At 39.4% G+C, this 27,479-nt stretch overlaps 1 protein-coding gene across 3 annotated transcripts in view; it reads right to left on the reverse strand.

Moving 5' to 3' along the window:
- Positions 1 to 27,479, reverse strand: part of gnai2b (guanine nucleotide binding protein (G protein), alpha inhibiting activity polypeptide 2b) — a 55,694-nt gene that overhangs the window by 14,914 nt on the left and 13,301 nt on the right. For 2 of the 3 annotated variants that reach the window (XM_042507258.1, XM_042507272.1), the window contains exons 2-3: positions 5,521 to 5,563; positions 2,512 to 2,653 (exon numbers count right to left, since the gene is read on the reverse strand). In XM_042507258.1, coding sequence (XP_042363192.1) covers positions 2,512 to 2,653; positions 5,521 to 5,563 — 185 coding nt within the window. Of the gene's footprint in view, positions 1 to 2,511; positions 2,654 to 5,520; positions 5,564 to 9,626; positions 9,845 to 27,479 lie in introns of those variants that run through there. The other variant, XM_042507265.1, reaches the window with a different exon arrangement.

Consider the following 27,479-nt stretch of genomic DNA (forward strand, 5'->3'; position numbering starts at 1 on the left):
TTCAGACATTTGACAAACAAAAGCAAGCAGATTTGATCAGTAGCTAGCTAATGAAGCTCCATGTTGTTAGCTCCATGATGTGGTTGAAAACACACTTTCTGACTGACTTTTTAATGTTTCCAGCTGATTCATAAAAAAAAATGCATCAGGGGGGTTTTACAATCTGTACAACAAACAACACCCTCTGATCTTGGACCCTCACAGCAAATAAGAAAGAAAAAAAACTCCCAAAAGCTCATTTAACAGGCAAAATATGGATGAAAAGTATCTGAGGAGAGATGCATCTCCCTCTCCCCTTTATGTCGTAGAAAAAAACGTGAAAGTCTCTTGAGCTTGCGTTAACCACAGACCTTACTACAAGCATCTAACCAAAAAACCATTCAAAAAACCCATAGACTTTAAGACGAGAGAACCAGGAGTGCTAAAATGGACTCATTTCTGCACCACTCCATAAGAATTGGAAATAACACTTGATTATAGGCAGCAGGAGTTAGCCAGACAAGCTGACATTTGCATCTTATGATATAGCAAATAAAAACACAGTTAAATCCAATTCACACACCTTTACTCCAATAATTTTGTTTCTGAAAGGCAGAAAGGAAAGGAACCATCCTCCAGACTTACTTACTGAATTCCAAATGAAAACCGCCTCAACAAGTGGATATATTCAGATCTTGACAGGCCTGACGTGCTTTGTTAGATCTGCTAAGCTATGATTTGACAATTACTGTTTGGGGGAGGCGTTTAACTAAAGCTCGGGGCAACAGTCGGCAGTCCGCCAACGTTGTGCCAATTTTGAGCGCCCTCTGCACTCATCGCCGAGGTGTGTCCTGCACTGTTGGCCCTCGTCAACCCTCAGCGGCTTTTTTTTGGCCGATTGACTATGTTGAATCAACAGCGGCTGTGGAGCCTGCCGCTGAATGAAATCACCCTGATTGGCAGTTCAGCTCAGTGCACAATAAGACAAACTGAAATGAAAAATGAAAACAAACAGCTAAAGTGGCTAACTAGCTTTGCTGACTGACTGGTGGTCTTCCTTTCCTATTTTAAATGCCTATTACAGATGGCCGCTGTCTGCTGGTATGGACACAGGTGCAGAACACACGCCGTTGGTTTGGTGTGTTCCTGTGCAACTATTTGTCCGAGACGCTACAATGTGAGGATGAGTCAGCAGGGGGCTTTCATCAACACTGATTCTCAAATGACGGTCGGCCCTTGGTCGGTGTCCGGCTGTTGGTGTGTGTCTATCGCCCTAGTTTTTGCGATGTGTCCCTTACTGTTGGAACTAGCCTGCTTTTTTTCTGGCTTACTCAGCATGCTGAATAGGCAATGGAGCCCATCAGTGAATGAAATCCTTCCGATTGGCTGTTCGATGCATGACAAGAAAAGAGCAAGTGCAACTTTTTGTTTGAGACACAGGCGACCTTAAGTGACATAAGGCAACACAACAGTTGGCCTTCGTCACCACTAATTCTTTGATATTGGTTTGTCTTGGCCTTCGGTCCAAACAAAAAGCAGAAACAGACATGCAAAGAAGTTATAAAATGATGAATCACAGTTGTTTAAAAAGCAGAAACCAGACAATTCTTGCCCACCTGTAAGGTCTTCCTTTCACAGGTGGTAGCCTTCAAAACAATGAATTCATTTGTGTCATTGCTGAGGCCGCAGAGAGCACCTGGCAAACTAAATGTTCTGTTAAAATGTGTTGTGCCAGTGCTTCAGAATAAATCCAATACCCAAAGCAGCCCTCAGTGGAGCTGCGGCTGCTGGTATTACGCACACTTGCAGCCTCTTCTCTCTCTGTATATTGCCACTTTTAGGAGAGAGCAGATCAAAGATGGAGGAGGTGAAGCCTGTCGAAGACAAGGACAGTTTTCCCTGCAGGATCCAGAGATGGATCAGAGAAGCATTACACTGTGTTCTAGTTTCTAGTATCAGCGGCAATTCTTACAGCTGAGAAAAAGGGCTGAACAGGTGAATGTTGGAAATCACATGATCAAGCATTCAGTTTGGCACAGCTTTATTGACTGAACAAGAATTGCCGAGAGGAGGCGTGATTTGAGAAACAAACCTGTTTTCCCAGAGGTATCGCAGTCTTGAAATAATCTTGGTTCACTGGGTTATACTGGAATACAGATACGCGAGGGAGTAAAACGCTTGTATCAGAGATAATGGGCAGGGTTTGCAGCTGAGTTTTGCTTTCATTATTATTTTGAGACGGAAAGAAAAGTAAAAGGGACACAGTGTTTTGTAGAAACAAAGGCAAAGTCTTCTGGGCAAGTATTAGTCTTAAGGACTGCAGCGGCTTTGCAACTACAAGATGCTGTTGATAAAACAGGCTTTGTTTTGTTGTGGCCTGAGGGAGATCCTGATCTGTCCACAGTTAGTGAGGCCAGTTGAATTCTGCCTTCTTGCACAATGACAATTTTTTTCAGGCTGCTATGTTATAAATGCTATGTTATAAAAATGCATTGTGTTTTTAAGTGTTGAGTGTGTGCTTGTGCGTCTCACCACTCTGCCAGGGTTGCTGTACTCTATCTTGAGACTGGCCATGGCTTTGACAATGGCCATAACAGACTGGATGGTATTACTATAAACCACAGCTCGGTACTGCTTGCATTCATCCTCTGAATACCCATCTTCATGGATGATCCTGAGAATGAAAAATATAAATAATATTTATTAGAGTGCACATCAAAGGATAGGTTTTCATTTTTTTCCCCCATGCCTGTCTTCCGTCTGATTCAAAACACCCTGTAGTGCTGAGGGAAACTGCACTGGTTCATCAATACAAGCAGCCCCATTGACATTAACATTACATGTAGTCATTTGATCCATTGTTAAAATAAAATTATTTATTTTAGCAGCTCTGAAATAAGATTTTTTTTATGGCAAGTGGGTATCCTGCCGTCTTTGCGACATTAAAATTAAGGTTTCAAAGCAGTCACTAATATTTTATTATCAGTGAGAATACTTCAGCGATATACCTTATTACTTCAATCAAAAAAAAGACAGTTCACCCCCAAATCAAAAAATACAAATACCTCTTACCTGTAGTGCTGTTTATCAATCTACATTGTGTTAGTGTGAGATGCCAAAGGTTGGAGATACCGGCAGTAGAGATGTTTGCCTTTTCTCCAATATAATGGAACTAGATGGCACTCGGCTTGTGGTGCTCAAAGTGCAAAGAAAAAACAGTTGGAAAACTCAACAGCAATACCTCTTTTCCAGCTGTTTCATATAGGAACTATTTTCTTCCTACTGAACTACAAACGCCAACTGCATCTCTGTACAGAAGGTGGCGTGCATCTACTGCTAGCTCACCTAGCATCACTGAGCTAGCTTATGTTACATTTCAGCCCGAGGACGACGCCATTAATATTTACATGCTATGCTGTTATAAGCATGAGCCTCTTGTCCATGAGTGGATGCATGCTTATTTCTGCATGGTGATTAAGTTGGCAGGTTTGGTAGAAAGAAAATAGTTCCTACATGAAACTGCTCACAGCAAGGTCTTGAGTAACGAGGTCATGATTTCTAAAAAGAGACATTGTTGTTGAGTTTTTCAAATATTTAAAAAAAAGACCACCACAAGCCAAGTGCCATCTAGTTTTGTTTTATTCAAGCCAAGGCAGACATCTCTGATACCTCTGATACCTCCAACACTCAGAAACTCACATTACAGCAATAAAGATTGATTAATAGCACCACTGATAAGAGGAAAAGATGTATTTTTGATTTTGGGGTGAACTGTTGTTTTAAATTAATTATTAAAGCTTTGCTGTCTGTGTACAATTGCTACCTTATTCACCAAGAAGCATATACTCTACACTCTGCATCACATTTACCATGTCAGCATGCTGTGTAGGGTCGGTGCTGTATAGAAGTGCAGCTAACACACAATGAGACTGCTTAAACTCTGCAGCACCCAGGTGATGCAGTTTCCCGAATTTACCTCTTAAAATATTAGAACTCAGAACATGAGAGTGAGAGAACTAAGAGTCTGTGCTTCCTATCCTGAAATGCAATCCTCCAGACTTATCGGGCTGCAGGGGGAAGTGCAGAGAGAGACGGCCCCACATTAATTCTAAAGCAGACCTGCCAACTGCTTTTAATAGCGTCAATGCAAGTAATACTGTACAGCAATAATGTAGCAAACAAATAGTTTGCCTCATTTTTTCCTATCTTACTATTCTGTAATGTCATGTTTACACAGGATGCATCAATGTGTAATGTTACATAATCAACAAGTGTTTCTGTCTTGTCGGATGATTTATCTGTATGCCTGTACGTGTTAATAACCTGGCTTCAGAAACCGACAGACTGTTCCTGCTCCAAGCTCATAAAAAATGGATTCAGCGCATGGCTAGCCCAGAGGAATGTGAATAATTAAGCCATTTAGGGTCCTGTGTGAGTGTGTGTGTTCTGATTGGCGCACAGGCATTACAATATCTTCTGGACTCACAAAATCTTCATACTGGTCTTGTGCTATGAGCAGTAAAAGACAATAACAAACAGTAGAGGCTGCAAATGTCCCCTGAAACCACACAGCTGAAAGTCTAATTTATATTATTTAACAATGATGTTGTAAAAGCAAACTATTGAGCTTCAGCGTCTGATTTCATACAGTCATTTCCTGAGTATCTTAGCAAAATGCAGAACATAAGACAAGTGAGGTACAGCAACTTTAACAGTGAGCAGAGAATCATCTACAGCTGAAACATTTTCCTCGCAACAAGGAAAACAGAACAACAGAAACATTAAAGCCACAAGCAGCGATGAGCCGGCCCTCACACCTCCACACACGTCGGGGGTGCGGGCGGGACACAGACTGATGCAGCCTTGTCTTTCTGTAAAAGGGAACACAGCATGCAGCAGTAAAATAGTATTTCCTGTGATGCTGGAGCTGGGGATGTGTCAAGTTGCCTTTCATTTGTGTGTGTGTGAGTGACAGAGGTGTCAAAAAGGGGAGGAGCCAGCCTGTGTTACTTGCTAGGCTGCTTGCGAGCTGTGTGAGAATTGACAGGAGCTCCCAAATAAGCAGTTTGATGTTGTCTTTTCCTTCCTCCCATATCATAGAACAGATTTGTGTGGCTGATGTTAATAAAAGGATATTGGGACTCTGTATCGCAAGTTTGTTCATTGATCAGAGCATGCTTTTTTTCTTTTTGCATACTAAATCTGGTCTTGATTAATTTTAGGCCACTTCCAAAAATGAGATTTGTTCTGGAGAAAAATAATAATTCCTTGCATTCCAAGAGGGTCCTTGCACGGTTCGTGCTCGTGTCCTCACAAGTTGACAGATTAATTTATCTTCCTACATAAAACAAATATTATGATCAGTCGTTTGTGATTACGTAAACCTGTGGCCAGGTTCGGTCAGATTTGGTTTGTGGCAAATAACTGGTCAAGTTTCACAGTGAAAACACTCATTTTGGGATGAAGAACTCATATTTGGGTTAATAGAAAAGACCAAGTATTAAAAAATAAAGTAAGATAAAGTTTGCTTTTGCAACTTACTTCATCTGCTTTACAATGGTGCTCTTCCCAGACTCCCCAGCGCCTGTTGGAACATTAAAAAGATTAGAGTTACAAAAGCAACTTCAAAACCATGTTGTTGTTGTCCTTGTTTGTCTTTGTGTGTGGAATAAAGTTGAACTATGGTTATAGTTTTTAGGCTGTACATCAGTGACCCAGCAATGACTCGGAACTAACATCACATTTTGTTCTTTGGGTTGTCTGGTTTATTTATGTTTCCATTTTTGAGGACATGATGTACAGATATGCATGAAATATTCTGCTATTAGTGTAACGTTGATTTTTCATGCTGATAGAAGAAGGGTGCAGGGAAGAGAGATGGTTTAATAGCTTTTTAAAATTTTAATGCTTCATGATGGTAATACTTTTCCTTGGCTTTGCATGTTTCAATCTATTTAAAAGGTTCAGTGTGTGAGATTACGGGGAATTTGGCATCTCTCAGTGAGGGTGGAAGGGGTGAAACTTCCTTCAGTGTTCACTAGTATGAATAGAAAGTTAAGGCCTTAAAGACAGTTCAGAACTAAAGGGGCAAGAGAAGTCCAGGTTCTATTGATTACAATTAAAGAATTAAAGATACATTAAAATAAGCTTGAAGATTTTCCTTCAAATGAATGTCCATTAAGTCACTCCCTCTCACTGAATGAGGTAACACAATGGTGACTGTGCCTACAGCCCACTGATGAAAGCCGTTGCAGTAGAGTTTTTTCAGGGTTAGGGCTGCCCTTTAAAAGTCGACGGCTCGATTTATCAGTCCGAGACCTAGGTCGACTGAGATTGCTGCGCAATGTACTTCTGGGGATGTTTTGGTCCCCAGACTTTGCTGCTCTTGACTTTCATGCCATTCTTTGCAGCTGCAGACATGTAAGTAGCAGCAAAGAGGGAGAGAGAGACCAAAGTGAAGAAGTGGTGAATTTACAGCTCACAGCAAGTTAATATGATACAGTCTCTGGCTTTTGTTGATATCTAGTGTGAGCAAAAAATCATTAGCACCGTTAGCTTGTCTACTATATTACATGAATGCTGTTGTCACCCTGACGGTCCTGCAGAGCCCATTCAGACTTTATATGGAAAACAAAACAAATAGTCAAATATTCACACTGTACAGCTAAATCCAATTCGACTGGCATAATTCGGGTTCAGCCCCAGAAAAAACAAAAATCGAAGCATTTGATTACTGAGTTGGACGTCCATACCAAGGAAACGATTGAAGCTTCGAAGCATTTGGGTTGTACCTAATTTGCAGTATTATGAGCTGTGACAACATTCATGGGAAAAATCAAAAGCAGCATACAATTAGTGATGCATTTTTCCAACACCTAACAGTGGTTGGCCTGCTAGAGAGGGTAGTCGGGGGGTAACGCAACATACTTGCTCTTCAATTCATTTGTGCGCTAGCGCTGCAATGAATGGTTAGTCTGGGAAGTGAGATCAAAAGAGACTCCTGCATATCACCATAGATGCTGCAAAGGACAACGAAACAGAGATCTTCGAGATTGTAACTTAAATTTAAAAAAATTAAGAACATAAGATCTAAGTGAAAAACTGTTTGACAGAAAGTCATTAGGCACAAAACTTTTTTTTTTTTTTGTTTCATGGTGAATACACCTACCCTGATGAGCCATTATTATCTTGTTATAATAACTAAGCCCGACTGTTTGGCACTTCCCTCGTGCTGTCAGGACCATGCCACCATGCACTGTCCCTTCACGCCACCTGACCCAACCCTGCCAACAAACATTAGCCCAGCCCAAAGCTGATGGAACAAGTGGGACCAGCAGTGCTGTCAGCTCTTATCATAATCATACACATCCAGCACTTTTTTGAGAGAGAGGGTGGAACACAGGGCAAGGGGAGCGCTGTGAAAGCAATGTCAGGGGCTGTGTTCGCTGTCATATGAGCTGTCACTCATGATTTGCTGCTAGACAGGCACGGTGGCGGAGAGGTAGCTTTTAGCTGGACTATCAGGAGATTAGAGTCCCTATGAACAAAAGTACAACATCCCAGAAGACAAAATTAGATTTAATTGAAAACAAATAACAGAACACATGGTTATTTTTTATTAAGTGCTGATTTTCAAGTTCATTTTTTCTCTTTGATCCTCTTTTATTCCCGACTTATACCTGAGTGAATCCTGAGGCAGAAACTTTTTAATCTTACTTAAAGCTAATGAAGATGAAATTATGTAACCAGGCTGCTGCTTCTATTCATTCGTCATACTATCTCAAGGAACACAATGTTTTATCACATCTTGTTCATCTCGTCTCTTAGACCACCATCTACCTCCATCTGGAACATCCTCTAAGTTTCCTTTTATGAGATAAATATGAATAAGTAACATAAAAAAGAATCACATATTTTAGGGACTTGTATGAAAAGGTCCTAAAAAGGTTGACTGTGAAAAGTGGAATTTAAGTCTCCATGCAGACACACATGCACGAAGGTCACCTTTCTGACTCCAGAATAAACTCATCCATTAATACTTCAAACCCAAAGGGAGGTGAACACTTGTGAGCAGCAGTGAAAGGAAGAGTGCTCCCTCACTCTTCATGCTCAAGGTGTTTTCGGAGAAAGGGCCAGAGTTGTTGCTGCATCAGGGGAAAACTTTTTGAATTGACTTTTGATTTTACAGTATCAGGTCATCAGAGGGCAGTAAACAGTGTTGTATAAACATATTGTTTTTATTCATCTTCAGGGTGGTAGTGATCATAAATCATGATAAAAAAAAAATAAACAGAATGAATGATCTCTCTTTCTCTGTTATCATAAAAACACAAACATATAGCAGGGACCTAAATGGCAGGGTTTTTTAAGCCACATACTGATATTTTGGAGTTCAGATAAAAACACATCCACCAATATGTCTTGAACAAAAAAACAATATATAAACATTTTTTGATAAGGGTTAGGATAAGAGTTGTGATCAAGATATGCAAAGAGTGCAGTGGGTCAATTTTAACCCAATCGCCAGAACAAATGTTTGCATTCTACATTTCTGCAAATGACGTGGCAGATATGTTAAAGCACAAAAAACACTTGGTTATGGTTGTGAATGATCATGTTTTGGCTTAAAATACCCAGTTTGGGGGGGTGGTGGGGGGCACAATCATGGTTGTAAATGCCAGTAATGTCTTGAATGTCTTGTTAAGAAACACACAGTTAAATTGCCATGGAAATGCAACCAATGTCTAAAAAACACCCCAAAACAACTGATTTGCTGGTCTCACTGGTCTGCGAGCCAGCATCTGTCTCGCCAAGTTCTCATGCCATCCACTCACATATAGTATATCAATATTTATGAACATTGATATGATATGCATGAAATGTAAATGTAATGTATCTGTACTTCTGGTGACATGGGTGGACATGGGTGGACACTTTATAGCTGAACAAAACTGAAAGGCACGTTCACAGCTCCATGATTCTGTATTTGGGGACTGGTGATACTTTGAGGTAATACTAAAATTGGTTGCAAACATTATGACAATGCTGTCTGACATCTAGGGAGGTAATAGTGTTTACTACCATCATCTTAGTTCTGCATTTTTGCATACTAACATCTACTTTTTAGCACTAAGCACAAAGCTGAGGGTGATGGGAATATAAGTTATTTATTTAATCATTAATCAAACAACTGGATGATTAAATGCTGACCTGATGATGGCAATAGATAAAAAGTTAAGGGATCACTGAAGTTGATTAAATTCATCCTGAGGGGAACACAAATGTCCGCACCAGGGCTGGGTATTATCTAGAACCTGATAATTCAATTCAATTTATTTTCTTTGGGTCACGATTTGATTCAATTTTGATTCAATTCACTATTGACCCAGTTGCTTTGATATCGATTCAGTTCTGTGTGGTGATGTCAGAAATACCCAAATAATTCATTAGAATACCTTCTGGTATGTGTTCATTAAAGCGTGCATTATCTGTATTGATATAGTGCAAACTGACATCATAACTTAGTTTACCATTATCTTTATTAAATAATAATTAAAACTAAAATAAATAAAAGAACAGGAAAGTGCACATTTTTGCCTGAGCCGAACTTAACAAAAAGAATAAAGATTTATGCAGGATTTGTTTACCTGCATTTGTGCGTGATCCTCAGCGTTAGCGTTAGCAACAGGTTGCACATCTGCGTGGTGTCGGCTTAAACGGTCACGTAGCTTCGTCTTATAGTTGTAGTGTTTTAACACCGACTCACGAGGCTCACACACGACGTACCTACTATCGACTTCGTGTATCCAAACGTCGGCTTTTAATGTTGTCGGCGCTGATTTTGACAAACGGTTATCTCGAGTCACTGTCGCCATTTTAATGAATAAACAACAGCTGTTTGGGGGTCACGCGAGGCCTCTGACAAACGTCAATCACACTCCGGCGGCACTCACACTGCCCCCACAGGAGCGGGGCGTCATTACAACGGAAATAATCGATTTCGGGATTTTAAGAATCGATATTGAATTGGCAAAAAAACATATTGCAATGCATTGATGAATCGATTTATTTACCCAGCTCTAGTCAGCACCAAATTTCATTTCAATCCATCCAACTTTTTTTGAGACATTTAATTCTGAACAAAATGGACTTCATGGTGGCCTCAGGGGAACAGTTAGAGGATTGGCAAGTTATTTGGATTCATCCTCTGGGGACCATGAGTCTTCATAGAGACACATATGGCTGCCCATCAAACATAATTCAGTCTGGAGCGAAAGTGGTGGGCCAACTGAGCGACACTGCCATCCATGGAGCTGGCTGCTACCAAGTTCAAAAAAAAATATTATCAACTATTATGAACTATTTTACATATGTAATGAGGGAACCTTGCATTATGAATTAAATATTCTGTACTGAAGAACTTTCCGCTATTTCTTTCAGTCTATATATTTGCACGCTAAACTTGGCCGGTAAGATTACTGAAATATTAGTCAGGCTTAAAAATATACGAACTGTGGATGTGTGAGAAGTGCTCAGCATAAATTCAAGAGGACGCTACACACTACTGTTAGTAACTACCAGAGTGATGATGAAAAAAAATATGCACGTATTTGTCTTCTTCTGAACACATTAGGGAAATGTGTGCCATTCTGCTCCGAGAGAGCAACAGTCTTAAAGTCGGTAAACAGTGTTATCTCTCAAATAATTCATAATAACAAACAGGCAGGACATTAATTTATCCAGATGGGACACCGCCAAACTGCTATCTCATCGTTAATTCAGGTACTGACATGTCTGACAGAGAATACAATAATTCATAACCATGGGACAAAGAGCTGCTGCACAGGATTAATCCATTGCCACTGTACTGGGTATAAATACAATTTTATGTGCCCATAAAATGACTAGATGCATACTTTATCGTAACAACTGTCTCACACAGAGTATATGAGCCCTTTAAAAACCTGAGCAAAATGGCTATATTTCTTTCAAAAATATGGAAAGACGGCAATAAGCAACTTTAGAAGAAATTACCCAAAAAATAGCAACTTGTAAAAAGTTGCAAGAATATTACCTGAAATTAGCAACAAAAAAAGAATGAAAAGAATGGTAACAGAGCAAAAACAGAAAATGAACTGAAAAAAGTGCTAAAATGAAAAGAAAAACTAATCAATATATTAAAAACAATAATAATAATAATTTTCTTGAACCTAATTTTATGTATATAATTATAATACTTATAAATATAGTTTTTTTGATATATTTTGTTGGAAAATTATCAACAAAACTCTCTCTTTTTCTTTTTTAGCTAAGCTGCCTTTTTTTGAGAGAGAAATCTCATTTTAAAGGTTTAATTACTTTGTGAATGGGATCTGAACGCTGTACAAGAAAATGGATGTCCATCCAGATTTTAAAGGGTCAAACAACTACACAACAATATTGACTGAGACATTCAGTTCTTCTATTATGTATAAATCTGCAGAATATTTTAAGTGAATAGATGTATCCCCTGAACATAAAGCCCTGGGCTTCTAAAGAGTTGGAGCAGCAATGAGGACTGATTCATACCACAAAGACTGCTCTGTGCGCCGTGCTGGCAGGGGGGACAAGCTCTTTCTTTTCAGTGATGTTGCAACAGACCCAGAATCACTTTCTGGCAATGAGAAGCCGATGCCACCCCCTCTTTTTTTCAACCCCAACTATTCATAGTTGTTCCTGAGTCGGTTTTCAGTCAGTGCCAGAACATACAGCATTGATAAAAGCATGATTTGTAGCATGAGGAAGTACTGAAGTGCCCAGGCGACAGAAAACAGAACCATCACTCTAAATGCATCCAATACTCTCCCAGGCCCACTCACACTGATGACAGCTTGGCTGTGGTCTCAGTTACCCACTGCTGATGACACAAAGTCTCCATTCATGTTTTGATGAGATATCCCCATCTTGGCAAACACACAAACATCCACACAGAATCTCACAGCAGATAAAGTCAGTCACCTGTCAACCACATAGTGCTGCATCAATTAGTCTATTAAAGCTGCAGTTGGTTACTTTTACAAAAAGATAGCTTTGTGTCGTATTTGCTAAAACTGTCACTATATTTTGAAAGAGGCACTGGGAAAAAAATCATATCATTTCTCCTCTTCCCTCTGCCTCTAATGGTATTTCCCAGAATTGACCATCGCTCACAAACAAACAAACAAAAAAAAAAACCCAAACAATCGGAGCAGAGAAGTCTCCAACGTAGTTGTCAATCATATCAATCCCCGCTCGTGAACGGCGGTCAAACTGTCAAATATGGCAGCACTGATCAAATATGAATCAACAATGAGTTTTTCATTGCCTATTTTTCAGCTTAAATGTTTTCAGAAACATTTTAGTGTACTGTTTAGTTGTAAAAATGAACCAGACCAACTTTTTCATTTTACAGCTAAACAGTACACTAAAATATGTTTCTGAAAACATTTAAACTGAGACATAGGCAATGCAGTAGCAGAGTCTTGATTCATTTTTGATCTTTGCTGCCTAGTTTGACAATTTGACAGCACTGCTTGGCTCTCATTGGATGTTTTCTATAATGTGGTGTAAGGCCATTTTAAATGCTACAAGGCAATTGAATGAATTTAGGGAATATAATTTATTTCACAGATTGTCCATCTCATGTGGCACTGTGGGAATACAGCAGCAGTTTCTGCAAATATGACAAAAGCTATTTTAAAAAACAGCTCAAAATTGAGTAATTCTCTAGATTATTTAGTCAGGCGAAATGACAAATACTGGCATTTTTCAGCTTCTCAAACATGAGGACTGGCTGCTTTTCAAGATGATGACTTGACCTCTGGGAAACTGCGTTTTTGGAAGTTTGTCATATCTTACCAGTGAAATTGACATATTAATCAGTAATGAAAATGACTGTCAGTTACAGCCTGTTGTACCTACCGAAAATACACTTCTAACTTAGCTGATTTAATGTCTTATTCAGTTTGGCAGTTTTTAGAAGTGGGAAACCAGTGAGGGATCAAGTCTTCTCAACTCTGTTTTGACATCCACAAAAAGGCGTGTTGGCTCTGTATGCAATACCTCCACATGTGTACTCTCTCCCAGTGAGGCAGCTTGTCTTCTGGTCAAAGAAAAAAAAAGGAGTGGCAGCATGACTCCATCAATGTGTCTTTCATTACGCTAAGCTCCTCCAGAAGTCTTTTCTCTCCTTGCTCCTCAAGGTGCATTTATGGGATCGGAAGATCCTCCATGAGTGGGGACCGATTTACAGGTCATGGGGAAGAGAGGACATGAGTTAGTGCAAGTTAGGGTAATGAAGAGCACACTGTGTCTCTCAAAGGAGACAAGTGGTCGCCTACATTCTCCTCAGACCAGCAGGAAGAGTTAGCAGTGATAAGGACTGCAGTGAGGGGTAAGCTGGTTTGTCCAAACTGGAAGAAAAATGGAAAAAAACATACATAGTAAAAAGCATCAGTAACACCTGCCTTCAGTGGCCTGTACTTCATCCATATGTTTTAATTATGAGCTTGAGGTCAAGGTAAGTCATATTATAAAGTTGCTGAGAATAGCTGCGTACAACAGGGAGGAGGTAAAACGTGCTCTGGTTTAGCACACAGGGCACAGATTCCCTTTGGAAAAGCTGACACAGTAACACCTCAACCCTGTAAGGTGTGGAGACACTGAGCAGAGACAAACCTGCATCTAACCACTAGTCATTACAAAGATGCTGAAAGTATTTTATCTAGGGCTGTTAGCGTTAACACTTTGATTGCGATGCAATTAAAGCGTGTAGGTACTGCATTATTTATCTGTTTTGTTTTTTTTGTTTTTTTTTTTTTTTTTATCATAAGCTGACATTTCTATCTTTAAGAGGCTGTACTGGGCTGGGTTTTAAGGCTACAGTGATGATATCTGAAATTAAGAGACTTGAGGTACCAACCATGTCATGCTAGCTTGAACATGAAAAGAAAATGTGTTCTATGGGAACCCATGAGTCTCCCCTTTTTTAGACATTCCCACTTTATGCTATTCCCATGCAGTTTTTTGCTGTCATTTGATTCCTAATCAAGACAGTCTGGTAAACAATTGCTTTACCCTGTCAATTTGGACATTAAAACTGTTTTTAAATGCAAAACAATGGAATTAAAAACATGAATAAAAATAGGATTAATCATCTACTCAAGTTCTGTGATTAATCACAATTTTAATTTTTTTGAAAGACCTAATATAATAATTTTTTAAAATAGAATGAGATGGAGGACAATATGGAGGAAAACCAGAGAAGAGAAAGCACCTTAATTAAAAGGAAGTTAAAGAAGACAGACAGTTAGGAGACACTGGCAGTAAAGGTGGACAGGAGTGAAAAACGAGCAGGAGATAAGAGTGGGAGGATGACGATGCAGAGAAACTGGGAGCGTGCGAGAGGGCCCTGCATGACGGGCACTGGTGAAGAGGAAAAGTGGTGGGACGAGGACTGACATGAGTGCCCAGTAAATTTATGAATATTCACAACAGGTTGTCTGCCAGTTTGCACATAAAGTCAGAGTTCAGCTCAAGTTTAGTAACTACAAGCGACATGAAAAATTAGAAATTGAGGCTCAATATGTAGAGTGTCGGAATTAGTAACACTGAAGCTAAAGCTGAAAAGCATTCAGTGAAAGCCGTGGGCAACCACTTGTTTTGTTCTTGCTTTCTGCGTTACTTCGCTGACAGCAGAATAGTGGTTTGCTTGACTGTGAGCGAAAGCAAATATGAGCAAGTCAGAGAACAGCAGACTATTTTATAGAGAACTCTAAAACTCCCTATCCTAATGCAGACTGCTCTTAAAAGGCTCACCACTTAATGACCCATTTAATATATTTACTTCAGAAGAGCCCTCTCTAATTATGGCACTAAAACCAAAATCAGTGTATCACTTTAATAGGCTGTTAATTTACAATCTTGGGGCAAATAATTTCAGGTTTGAGATCCTTAAATTTTCCTTTTAGTACAACTTTAACAATTAACAATGAAAGGAAATGAAAGGAAGCACATTATAACTTGATTGTCTATTAGCAATCACACATTTTTACTTTAAATGTGAGATATTACTTAGATAAATGTCCATAAGGCATACTATTACAGTAACAGTAGTGCATTTTTACTTTTATTTCTTTTAATGCACCCAATTACTTATGCATTCTACCTATCTATCCCACAATAGATATTAAGAAAATGCTACAAAACATCTGACACACAATTATAGAGGGCTTTGGCTTTGGTCCAGTTGTGGGGAACAATTGATTCATTTACATCTGAACCCATTTCCTGGATTGACAGTAGGAGATGGTCTTGCAAGTTTATCCTAACAGCAGCTGGGTGATAAGACCCATGTTAACTCGTCTGTGTGGACTAAGACATGTGCTTCTTTCAGGGCTGCAAGACTAGCGAATGTGACACTTTGCATTTTCCATAGAGTCCAAACAAGACTGTCCAATCAAAAAGCAGCTGTCTCACAGAAAAACTAAACCTGTCTTGGCACATTCGACTTACTGGAGAAGCGAGTCAGGCCCTGCTCCTGCTGCAGGAAAACATTCTCACTCTTTGCAAACTGCATCATTCTGACTTTCAAGAAAAATAACAAGACGGAGAGTCACGCTAGCAGCACGCCAACATAAATATTTTCAGCCCCCCACCCGCTGAGATGCACCTTGTCATATTTCTTATCTTTGTTTTGGTAACTGGTGTAGATTGTAGACTGTGTAGACTGGTGTAGTTTGGTGTAGATTCATCATCTGCTTTATGTTTACCTGGCACTTCATTCACAAGCTTGTCCATGCTTTACTAGCGGTGCAGAACTATGCATAATTTATGTTTAGCCTCATGTTGCCCCCACTTTACAACTCCAGAACCACAGGCTTAGTGTGTTAGTGCCCACCAAAGTTATTACACTTCAACATGCACATGAAATTTCAGTAGGGCTGTACCCAAATCAAAAATATGCCAGTTGATTTGGATTTGGCAGTTCAATACATATAAGCGCTGATTTTTTTGTTTTCCATACAAAGTTTTAAAGGCTGAATGGGCTCCACGGGACTGTCAATGTGACAGCGGCATCCACATTATATAGCACTATCAGCACAAATGGCAGATCAAAAATGTGCAACATTTTTTGCCTACACTAGATATCAAGAGACTGTATCGTATTAACCTGCTTTGAGCTGCAAATTCACCATTTATTCACCTTTCGGTGCAGTTGGTCTCTCCCTCTGTGCCGCTGCCTGCATGTCTACAGCTGCAAAGAGTGGCATCAAAGTCAAGAGCACTCACTCCATAGCAAATTCTGGAGACTAAAACATCCCCAGAAGTACACTACACAAAAAAAAAAAAAAACAACTACTCGACTTAAAGCAATGAGGGGTCTCTGACTGACTGTTCTCCCCAACAATGCTTTTCAGCTCCTCCTAAAGGGATCTCAAGGTGTTTACAGGCCAGAAGAGATGTATAAGAGATGTATAAGTGCACTTGCATATTTTGGGTCATTCCTCTGAGGCCTCCTACCAACTGGTAAAACTCTAATGGGAGGGGTCCAGGAGGCATCCTGATCAGATGCCCGAACCACCTCAGCTGGCCCCTTTTGATGCAAAGGAGCAGCAGCTCTACTTCGATCTCGCTCCAGATGTCTGAGCTCCTCACCCTATCTCTAATGCTGAGCCCAGCCACCCTATGGAGAAACAATCTCATCTCAGTTGCTTGTATTTGTGATCTCATTCTTTCCGTCACTACCCAAAGCTCATGACCATAGGTGTAGGTCAGAATATGGATTGGAAAATCCAGAGTGTTTTGCTCCAGCTCAGCTCAGTTGCTGAAATATTTTACTAAAATTAAGAATTCAACCAATGGTCTCCCACACATTCTTTGAAAAAAAAAACACCCGTTGCTTCGTACTGATTTAATATTTTCGAAGTAGAACCGTTCATCAGGAGTGCTATTGGAATTCATTCAGGTATGCATTGCACCACACTCTCGGAGCGCAGAGCATACTCTAGGCACAGATGAAGCAGCAAAACACCAGAAGCAGTGACAGTGAAGCTTTACCATCCATTGCGCTGGGTCTAAAAGATTGCTTTCACTTGCCTCAACAGCAGCTGCTGTTCTCGTTCATCGATCTGACCAGCTCTGACCAGATCAAGAGATCAATTGTTGTCACTGAAGCTCAAACTCCTCAAACTGCTGGTGAGGGAAAAAAGAACTCATGACAAGTTCCACCTGCATTCACGGACGTGCAAAAATGTGCAAATTTAGAGTGATAGAAAAGGACACACATTTTTACCTGGTAATGTCAGTTTTCCAAATGCTTAATATACTGGGGACCGCGGATGTTTGTAGAAAATTTCATGGCAATCCATTAAATAGTAACGGAGATATTTCACTCTAAACAAATAAAGTGGACTGAATGACTAACCCTGGCATCCCTATAGCCATGCAGCTAGCCTGGGTAAGATTCTGCCAGCCAATTAGAGAAACTTAATACAGCTTAGGTGAGAAAACAACTCAGCAAAGGACACACACACACAGAACAAACACACAAAGGCAATGTCATAAATCCATTTTGCTATTTCAAAACAATATCACAGCATCCTTGCGAGGCCTCTAATCACAAACACTATGTTTCAATTCTCTGTGTCACACAGCCCACTGCCGTGGCATTTCTTCAGTGGGAACATGTAACAAATCTCAGCATATGCCAGCGTCATAGGCTTTCTATTGTCTAAGTGACTGCCGTGAGAGAATGACTCACTGGCCTGGCTGTGACACGATTCCTCCTTCGCTCTCATCCTGGCCCAGTGCCCCCACTCGATGGTGTCACGACTGCTCACATCCAACTAGCTTTTACCGCCATTTAAAAGGTTAACCCCCTCTGGGCGTTGATGACACTGAGCAGAATACACAACAATGATGCTGATGCTATTTCTAGCCTTGTCGCAGTGTGTGCTGAGAGTGCTGACTGACACAAGCAGACATGAGTAAATACATTTAAAAATAGTATTCTTACTGAGCCATACTGACGTCTATCCAGCCATACAGTATCTGATGAATAGAGATCTGCTGTAGCAGAAATAATATCCTTACTAATGAAATATGCGTGTTTATGAGATTGGTCATCAGCAGCAAAACATTTAATTAAATCTGAATCCACTATTAAGTCTCATTATTTTCTGACAGCAGAGCAAAAGACTTGAGATTTAAGAGCAAAGATCCAAATTCAGGATTGTCTTTCAATTACTTGGATTTGACCAACTTGAAAAAAAAATAGACAGGTCAAACGTATTAGCCTCAGCTCTGTCATAAAAAAAAAATCTAAAAAATAATTTTGCATTGACTCCCAAGTGTTCTGACCCCAAATCAATCCCTTATCCTACATATTACAATGACCTCTGTCTGTCATAGTTGACAGACAGAGTCACATGATCAATATGATGATATTGATTGCTGACTAAGTGTCATCCCAAAGGTGTTGCTTGTGATGATGAACTACCCAACACTTCAGCTTTTGATCCATTCTCACCACTCTTACTAGCCTTGTTTCCTGCAGGAACAGGGAGTTTTTTAAGCAAAAAAAAAAGCTGTTGCTTGCGCAGAGGCCATCAGAATTTCTGAAGGTGCATCTTTGCATTACACCAGAATAGGGGTGAAATTTAGCGCTACTATTGGAGTGACTACAGAGTCACTTGACCAAGGAATAAATGCTGACTGTAACCTTTTCCCCACTTAAGAAAAAAGCCAGACAATTTTTTTCTGTTTTGTTTTGTTGTCAAATGGGAAAGAGGCAAACGAAACAATTAATGAAGTAATTGATGAAAAAATGAGTGTATGTGCTTAACACTGAACTAAAAATGTTCATGAAATCAACCTTTAAGCCTTTAGATTCTGCCAGGTTATGAAGACATATTTTTCATTTCATAACAGTAAACTGTAAAAAAAAATTGTTAGATGGAGTAAAAACGCCGGTAGAGCAAACAGTGTAACATTTAGCCCAAAGGTAGGAAGATCTCAATGACCAACCGTAAATCATCAACACTTTCAGTTATCAGTCAGTTGAGGAGACTCAGCCTCTGTGTGTGTTTGTCAGTGAAAGTGGATACACTTTATTATTTGTGTGAGGGAGTTAATCCAAGACACTCTAAATGAGTGGAAAGCACTTGGTTCTAGTCCATTGCCCTCTGTCAGCAGGCTGTTATTAACAACCTCCTCCTTTTCACCCAGCCTGAAATCAAGTTTTTCTCTATCTTCCTTTTTTCGCCTGCAGATAGCAGCCGTCTTTAAATTATTATATGCAGCTACTCCACCAATTCAAGCAGCCAGGGGGAACAAAGATCTAGCATAGTGAACTGTATAGCAACGTACACGTTCTAGTGGGTGACGGTCTACAAACTAGAATAGGGAGCACAGGTGTTTTAAGCACAGTCAGGCAGTCAGCTCCCCCCTCCTCCTACCAACCCTGCATCCCTTTTCACATGCAAAGTGGAAAGAAATGGAGGAATTTTACATGGCTGGATACTGTACAGTATGTTATCGCCTGGAGTGGAAAAGTAGGTCATCAGCCTCACAGGGAGCAGCGGAGCTTCACTGCTTTTCTCTGCAGAGTAGGATGCTTGCTGCACTGTGCTGTACAGCCAATGATAACTAATCCTGTGTTACGTGTGCTCACAAGCAGCAATTGACGCATTGATGTGACCCGGATGCTCAATTTACGCCCTGCAATCCATTCGAAACTGCTAATGTGCATCTCGAAGCCTCTGCAGTATTCCAAAAAAAAAAGTCAATGTAGCACATCAAGCAGAACACAAAGGAAGTGATGGAAGTTTCACAGTTTTTCTATATTTGGTGTCTAAATCATCAGTCACGCTTGCGGAGAAAGTTAAGCAAAGGAACAGGTGTAGATTTTAAAGACTCTTGTTTAGTACAGTCTAGGGAAAAGAGAGCATCAGGGAGGAACAACAGAGACAAGAGGATGCTCATTCTGATGCATACAAATCTACAACAGCACACTGAGAGCCCCAGACAAACAAAGGCAACTGTTACATGACATCCAGATATGTATGCAATCCAATCAATCACTTCTGCCTGAGAAAGAGCACTGAGCTTATATGATGAGCTGAGACACACTTTATTACTTCCTTTAATAACAGAAGCAAGTGCACATTGACTTTTAATCCTTTTAGACCTTGGTGCATCCTTCAGCACCATCAACCATCCTGCTTTAAATGAATGCCTTTAAGCAGTGGGTAGGTGTCACCGGCACTGCTCTTGAGTGCTTTATACCTTTCCAATACAACATTCTCAGTCACCATTGGCAACTCATCCTCCTCCTCAATAAAGCACATGCTGTGCAACAAGGTGCCATTCTTTGTCTAATCAATTTCCTTCTACATCCTCAGCTGCGACTGTGTAAAAAACACACAAAACAGATTATTTCATTGCTCCACCAGTGATGCCCAACTGTTCTCTCTTTAAAGCCAATCATCCAACCACTCTCGACATCGTAAGATTTCCTGATGTCAAATGCAGAATGTTTCAAAGCAAAGTACATCTCAGTGAGACGCTGCAATAAAGAAGTCTTTTTGCTAATATTAGATCATTCGTAGGTGATTTTCACAGTGATGTGACCTTTCAGGAATTAGGTTATGAATGTATCATTGTCCTGATTCCTACCTTTTGAAAAATGTCAGCTTTGTACTTTTAATTATTTAATGCTTCTCATTTTTATCCCATTCTATAATGGAACAGTGCTACCAGTGCAACAGGGATTTCCATCTTGTTGTAGAAAATTATTATATATGAAAGTATGTGAATGTAATCATGAATAATTGTATAGAGATGTATGATTCACACATTAATGGTTTAGATATTACTGAGGACCTCAGATTCCTTCACTGACTCCAGGGTGTCTGAATGTTAAGATATTATGAAAGTAAGACCTTGTGGATGTGACTATAATGACAGACGCATTTGTATGATGTGTGAAATGTTATGTATAAATCTGGCTGATCCTCTGTTACTTTAAACTGTCTCTTTGTCCACACATTTTCATGCTCTACTAAGAGCTTCTCAGATGTGATTTATGTTGTCATTAAACCTATATATTCATATAAGATCAACTGTGGCTCGTCTTTTTTTTATTATTCATCAAGATGAAGATTGACCGTGAGTACAAGTTTTCATACTCGTCACATCTCCATACATCTTATGTGCTTATGAGTCAATGTGAAGTTTTTTTTGTCCACCCTGCTGGTGTTATTGTGGTCAACTTGTACTGTTGTCAGTGTTCTTTCTGGACTGCACAAATGTTCGCCAGATGCCCATCACTTCCAGCTTGCTTGCAATGTCTCTAAAGCCGTTTTCATATTCTTCTTGCAACAGCAGTGTCGTCCTGCATGGACTTCTCACTCAAAACAGCAAGCAGGGCTTCTGTTTCATCCGCAGGCCAGGTGCTCGCTATTCTACTTTCTCATTTCTTTTTCTGAGACATAGTAGAATCTGATAAAGTATCCTCAGTATGTCTGGCAATAGCAACAAAGGCTATTTAAACATGTCGCTGAATCATTACTGAATTTTGACAACGAATAACCTTGACCCCTATGAGCCCTTCTAACATCACAGCAATCTGCTTAGAGACGCTCAGACAAGCTTTGGCCCAATTCTGAGTCGGTCCATGTTAAGCACAACTCTGCATGTTTAAACTTGTAAAGGAGACGCAAATCAGTGCAGCATGGTTTGACTCAGCATGTCCAATAGTGCCAATAAAAAAAAGCCCTAATCAAGACATACGTTTTTGTGCTGAGCCTCCAATCATATTTCTAGGGCTGGGGATTATTTGAAATGTATTTATATCAATATGATGCATGAATTTAAAACCCAATATTTTTTCGATACATGATTTGTGGAAAATAAAAAAAACAAATTCCTTAATTATTTAAAAATAAATAAGCCACATTTTTTAAACGGTAAATATTGTCCTAAGACAGGCTGTCATGGGAGAATTTATCTGAAATTAAAATTAATCTCACCAAATATCAAGCTTCTAATCCCTCAGGTATGACCCTGCAAATGCTGGAGAAAAGAAGGTGTGAGCTACAAAGATAACTTGATTTGGAAATAGTTGGAGGGATATCTACTTGGATAGCTTTCTGACACTGATCTTGTCATTATCTAAATCCTTGGCTCAGACACACAGGCAGCGTGCAAAATGTTGTGCTCATATTACCTTAAAGGGAAGCCTGTGCACAAATCCACACACCATAATTCAGCACAATTTGGGTCAAATTGTCATCAAATAACTTATCTCATAATAAAAACTGGGTTTTTAAAGGGTTTTTAAAACAAGGGTTTTTAAAACAGAAAGGGGAAGCTCACTTTTTATTTGTTTGCTTTAATACTACACAACTGGCATAACCTTTTAATTGTGGGTATTAATTCGGTAACAAGATGAAATTCCAGAATATTACCAAATTCAAATAGAAACAGCTCAGATTTATTTATTTATTTATTTATTTATTTGCAGCTTAGTTAATATGTTCTTCAGATTTCATTATGGACATTGTTCCTATTTTTTTTCTCCATCACATATCATTAAAAGTATTCCAATTGTACAGACAGTGACACCAACAACCATGGAAGCGAGGAAATAATACTAATGATACAATTATTACATATCTGTTATTACATATCTATAATACATATCTGTATCTGGTATACACGTCGCCTTTTATCAACAAGAAACTGCAGCAAAGAAATGCCTATGAACCACAGTCTCCATTACAAACTTTGTCGACCACACACACATTATTTTTCTTCAAACTGTAAAATGCCACTGAGTAGGTTTAAGTACCAAACCTTGGTCCGTATATAAAAATATCTTAATGGCAAAAACATTATTAGATATTTGACCAAGAGTCAACCTCCAGGCCCAAAAACACAAAGAAGTGCCCAAAACTGCAGTTCATCTAAGGCCTCATCTAAAGCCTGCAATGAAGTACAGACTTTATAGTGACATAAGACTAAGAAATTCAGATCTTTCCAGCCCTTTCCTGTACTCAATCTACTGTGCCTGGAAAGCGATTCCTCTCATATCCAACCATCACAGCTGGTGTTTGCCTGGCAGTCATACTGCTTACTCTCCCACCTCCCTATGTTTCTGCATACCGTCTTGTCAGCTTATATGCACTCGCACACACACGTCAGCAAACAGATGAGACATCAGGAGTGCCGGGCAGCTGCTGCAGTGTTAGAGAAACCCCATAAAACCATCCCGCATTCTGTCAGCACAACAGATTGTCAGGGAGAGTGAGGGCTCTGCTACCAGTGGCACATGGCAAACAGGGCAGTTGTGCATGTTTGTATGAGCTAAGACAAATGTTGGGAGCTTTGGTTGGCCAAGGAACACAAAATCTTCCAATGCAAAAAATAGCCTAATTTCCCTGAAGGTAGCGGGTTTATGAAGAAGTCATTTCAAAATTAAAGATGCAATAGGGCTTTTTCATTGAAGACATTTCAATATGCCACAGTAAGAGAAGCATTTGACGAAATTATGGCTGAATTCCATTTAGCTGCCATTAGGGTCCTGGTATTGTGCATGCTTGCTCAATGTTACTCTCACTGGGACTTTTGAAAAAACACATCTTTATCTTAAAGAGCAGTGTAATTTATAAACTCACCCTTGCATGCATATGTAGTGTGCTTCTGTGTATTTGTGTTGGGTGGGTAAAAAATGACTATTCACACCTGACAGTCTGTCTGTTAACTAAAAAAACAACAGATTTTCATGAAATGCCCATGTGGCTATGAGGTGCTTGCTGTGTGTTACAGCAGCTGTTTCATTACTGTTGACAAAACAGCTGATGGCTGATATGCTTGAAATGAAAATGGGATATTGTGTCACTTCCACCTGGAAAACACGTCCAAATGTTGGAATGGGGAGGTCGGATCCGGCAGTGTTGGTAGTGAAATGAGGGTTGGCATTGCATGTGCATGCACTAGTAAGTTGCCATGGTTACAGCACCACATTGCCTCACCATAACTAAATTGCAAACATTAACACATTTACACGTTTGCATGGGCCCACAGTAGAAAAACTATAATACTCTAAAAGCACAGACTCATTGAGTAACAGCTCTTTATGTGCTCTGTATCGAACCAGTTTGTTGTGTTTTAATGGAACTTCAAGTAAATACTGGAAGGATGACGACAGAGACTGTGAAGAGCATTGATGGTACTTATCTGTTTCCTTTTGTCAGTTTAATTTGGAAATTAGTTTATAGCTATAGCGTTTATAAGCTAAACGATGTAGACAAAACCACAGTAGTTTTCTCATCTGTGTATGCCTCTGAAATGGCTTGTGATGAGTCCTTATTCACTGTCACACTTCCATCTAATGATCTCTTCATGCTTTAATGGTCCAACACAAAGCTGAAAGGCATGGCATTAATGTGCTGTACTCGTGCTTTGACTTCAACACTTAACCTATCCATTCATCTGGAGAGCAGGGCCTCTGTGTATGTAGTAAAGCTCATCTGAATTGCATCTGGCGATATAGAAAATCAATAAACCATTAACCACAGTCTTGACTTGCTGAGAGAGGAACACAAGGAACACAAGGATCCAAGTCACTGACTAGTCTCGAGTCTCACTGAATTCACAGCAAAACAACAATGAGCAATGACAAGTTACTAACATGCTGCACAAGTCAAATGTATGATCACTAAGAACAAAAAAAAAAACAATTATTATATCTGTAATAAACTCAACTGATAATAAATCTAATCTAGTGTGATGTTATCAATACTATCCTTGAATATCCTACTGTTATGACTCGGTGCTCTAGGGGAAAAGCATAAAAAGTTATTTATTGCATGGAGCATTCATAGGTAACTTAGATTTACAAATAACATAAAAAGATGAAAACCTACAAAGAAAAATGGACTGAAGGTGCTGCTTATATCAATCAAATAAATACACTACAAGAGTCCTCACAGAATTAAAGAGTTTTATCAAGGTCACCCTGACTAAATAAAGGGGTAAAAATAAATAAAAGCTCAACTGTCTGACCTGTCCTACTCTCACATGGCGACTCGGGATAACGTTACAAAAGCGTAAGCCAGTGGCTAGTAATGAAGGACAGAGACTGTGGGGGAAAAAGGCAGATTTTCACATCTAACTCGGTAAATGACGGGTTTATTTATACCACATAAGACCTGGCGGCTGTTGGAATAGTGAACCAACTAAATGACTAAGAGGACTAACCCACATGGTTTGGCAAGCTTCATTTTGTTTCTGTTGCGTTTGAATGAAGCATATTTCATGATGTGTTAACAAGGCAATTAAGCAAAGGCTAGTCTTAGACGAAAAAGAGAAATTTGAATTCAGAAGGTGTATGGTTGCATATTTATCTGTATTTCTCAGAAAATAAGTGTATATTGTATAAGTATATTACCTTTTTTTGACATTTTGTGACTTCAGACTAAAGCGTAGTGAGCTTGTGCGGGGGTGGGTGTGGGTGGGGATGGATAGCGTCGCACACAAACACTGTCATAACTGTTTACCCCAGCGAAATTTCAGGAAGGCATGAAAAAATAGATACCGTCCAAGCCTACAAAAGTGACTATATCCTAATTATTTTCATAAGAGAAACACGCAGAAATAAAAATGTTAAACTTAAGTACCAGGAGATAGATATAGACAGAAAACAGAACAAACAAGAAAGAAACCACTTTGCTGTTAAAATAATATCCATTTCTAGGACCTACGTTTGTGTCTCGAGTTGAATGTACTTCATAATCTAGAGAGTTTTTTTTTTAATGATATCAAAATCTTTTTCCCTCTAGACTGGACAGTTTTGAATTACTGATAAATTAATGGCACATTAATTCAGGCTGGATCCAACCAAATTAGGTCTCCCACAAGAACAAACAAGAGCAATTTAAAAATTCGGGGCATTTTTTACACAGTTATAATATTCCACGGTGAAACTTAATGCATCAAATGCACACAGACAGGCATCCTGTCCGTCGTTCCGGATCCTGATCTGAGCCACAAAAGCAGGCAATACAAATATTTTTAGACATGTGATAGCATAACACCAAGATGCATAAATTAAAGGTTTTTGTATAATTATTAAAATCGTTTCGATTGGATGGAAATCGGCCATTAATAACAGGCATAAACTTTGATCATTCTTTGTCTCACACCATTATCTATGAAACAGAAATGTCATTGAGGTGACCTTGAATGCTGTGCGTTTAAGATCTTCTCACTTACTTTACTCTTTTTCCAGTGTGTGTTGTAAATTAGCGTGACGCTTTGCTTATTTTGGGGAACAAAATCACACTGCCTCTGGAGAACAGTATCATGTCATCTCTTGTTTCTGGTTAATTTCTTTATCTATCTGGCCTAAAGTTATAATCAACTGACTGGTCCTTTCCTTCATTTTAATCTGTTTTGACAGACGCCAACCTTTGCTTGTTCATATGAAATCTTTCTGAAACATCTTAGCCAGCAGTGAGTATTGACTCGTTTTACATTCAAAGGTGATCGCTGAAAGCATTTTGGTTTTCTGCTGTTTTGGCAGAATGAAAAATGTATTAAGGGTATCATTCACTATGAATGTAACCATGGCAACCAGGCACAGACACTGGTTAATTTCTGTGGCTCCAAAATTTGACATACTCAGTACACCCATGATGACACTTTCCCAGTCTGAGAACTTTTCCAGTGCAAATATGCATATTTCAAAAAACATTTAAAGAACCCATACTTTACAGGGTACATATGGCAAAGAAATCAAGCTGTTATTGCATAAATTTAGTCAGTGTTAACAGATTCTTTCTAGTGTCTGATTACTTAAAAAAACACCAGCACAGTGCCTGTGTGATGCAGGTGCTGCCTGTGTTTCTGCAGATGACACCAACTAAATCTATCGCCCACACAGTGCTCCTAATGCAATTCCTGCCTTTACATAAGTCACATCCTCTGTTGGCTTGGGTCTCATTCTAGTGTTGCCATCCTGGAGACTAATGTACGAGCTGCATCACAGACTCAGGAGCTCGTTTGCCCTATTGAGACTTTTATGTTACCCTGTATTGCTTCTGTAGAGTGGTGCAGGAATGAGTCCTTAAACATGGACAAGAATTAGCATTTTAGCACTTCTGGTTCCCTCCTCTCGAAGTCAATGTTTTTTTTTGAGTGGGTTTTTGGTTATATGTCTCAAATTAGGGTGTGGTTAACACAATCTTGAGAGACTTTCACGTTTTATTTTGTTATATAAAATACATCTGTAAATACCCCATTCTAAAATTTTAAAGCCTTTATGTGTCTTAAAAGGTCAGTTGCTAGTAAGTGGCTAAATGCGGTGACAGAGCGTCATCACCATAGACTGCAGAAATAATGGATGGAGCTACTGGGAGGTTACCCAGTAATTTGTAGGCTGCTGTTTTAAAGTCTCAAGATTGACATTTCAATCGGTG

Source organism: Plectropomus leopardus, chromosome 2, assembly GCF_008729295.1.
Source record: "Plectropomus leopardus isolate mb chromosome 2, YSFRI_Pleo_2.0, whole genome shotgun sequence".
Lineage (NCBI taxonomy): Eukaryota > Metazoa > Chordata > Actinopteri > Perciformes > Serranidae > Plectropomus > Plectropomus leopardus.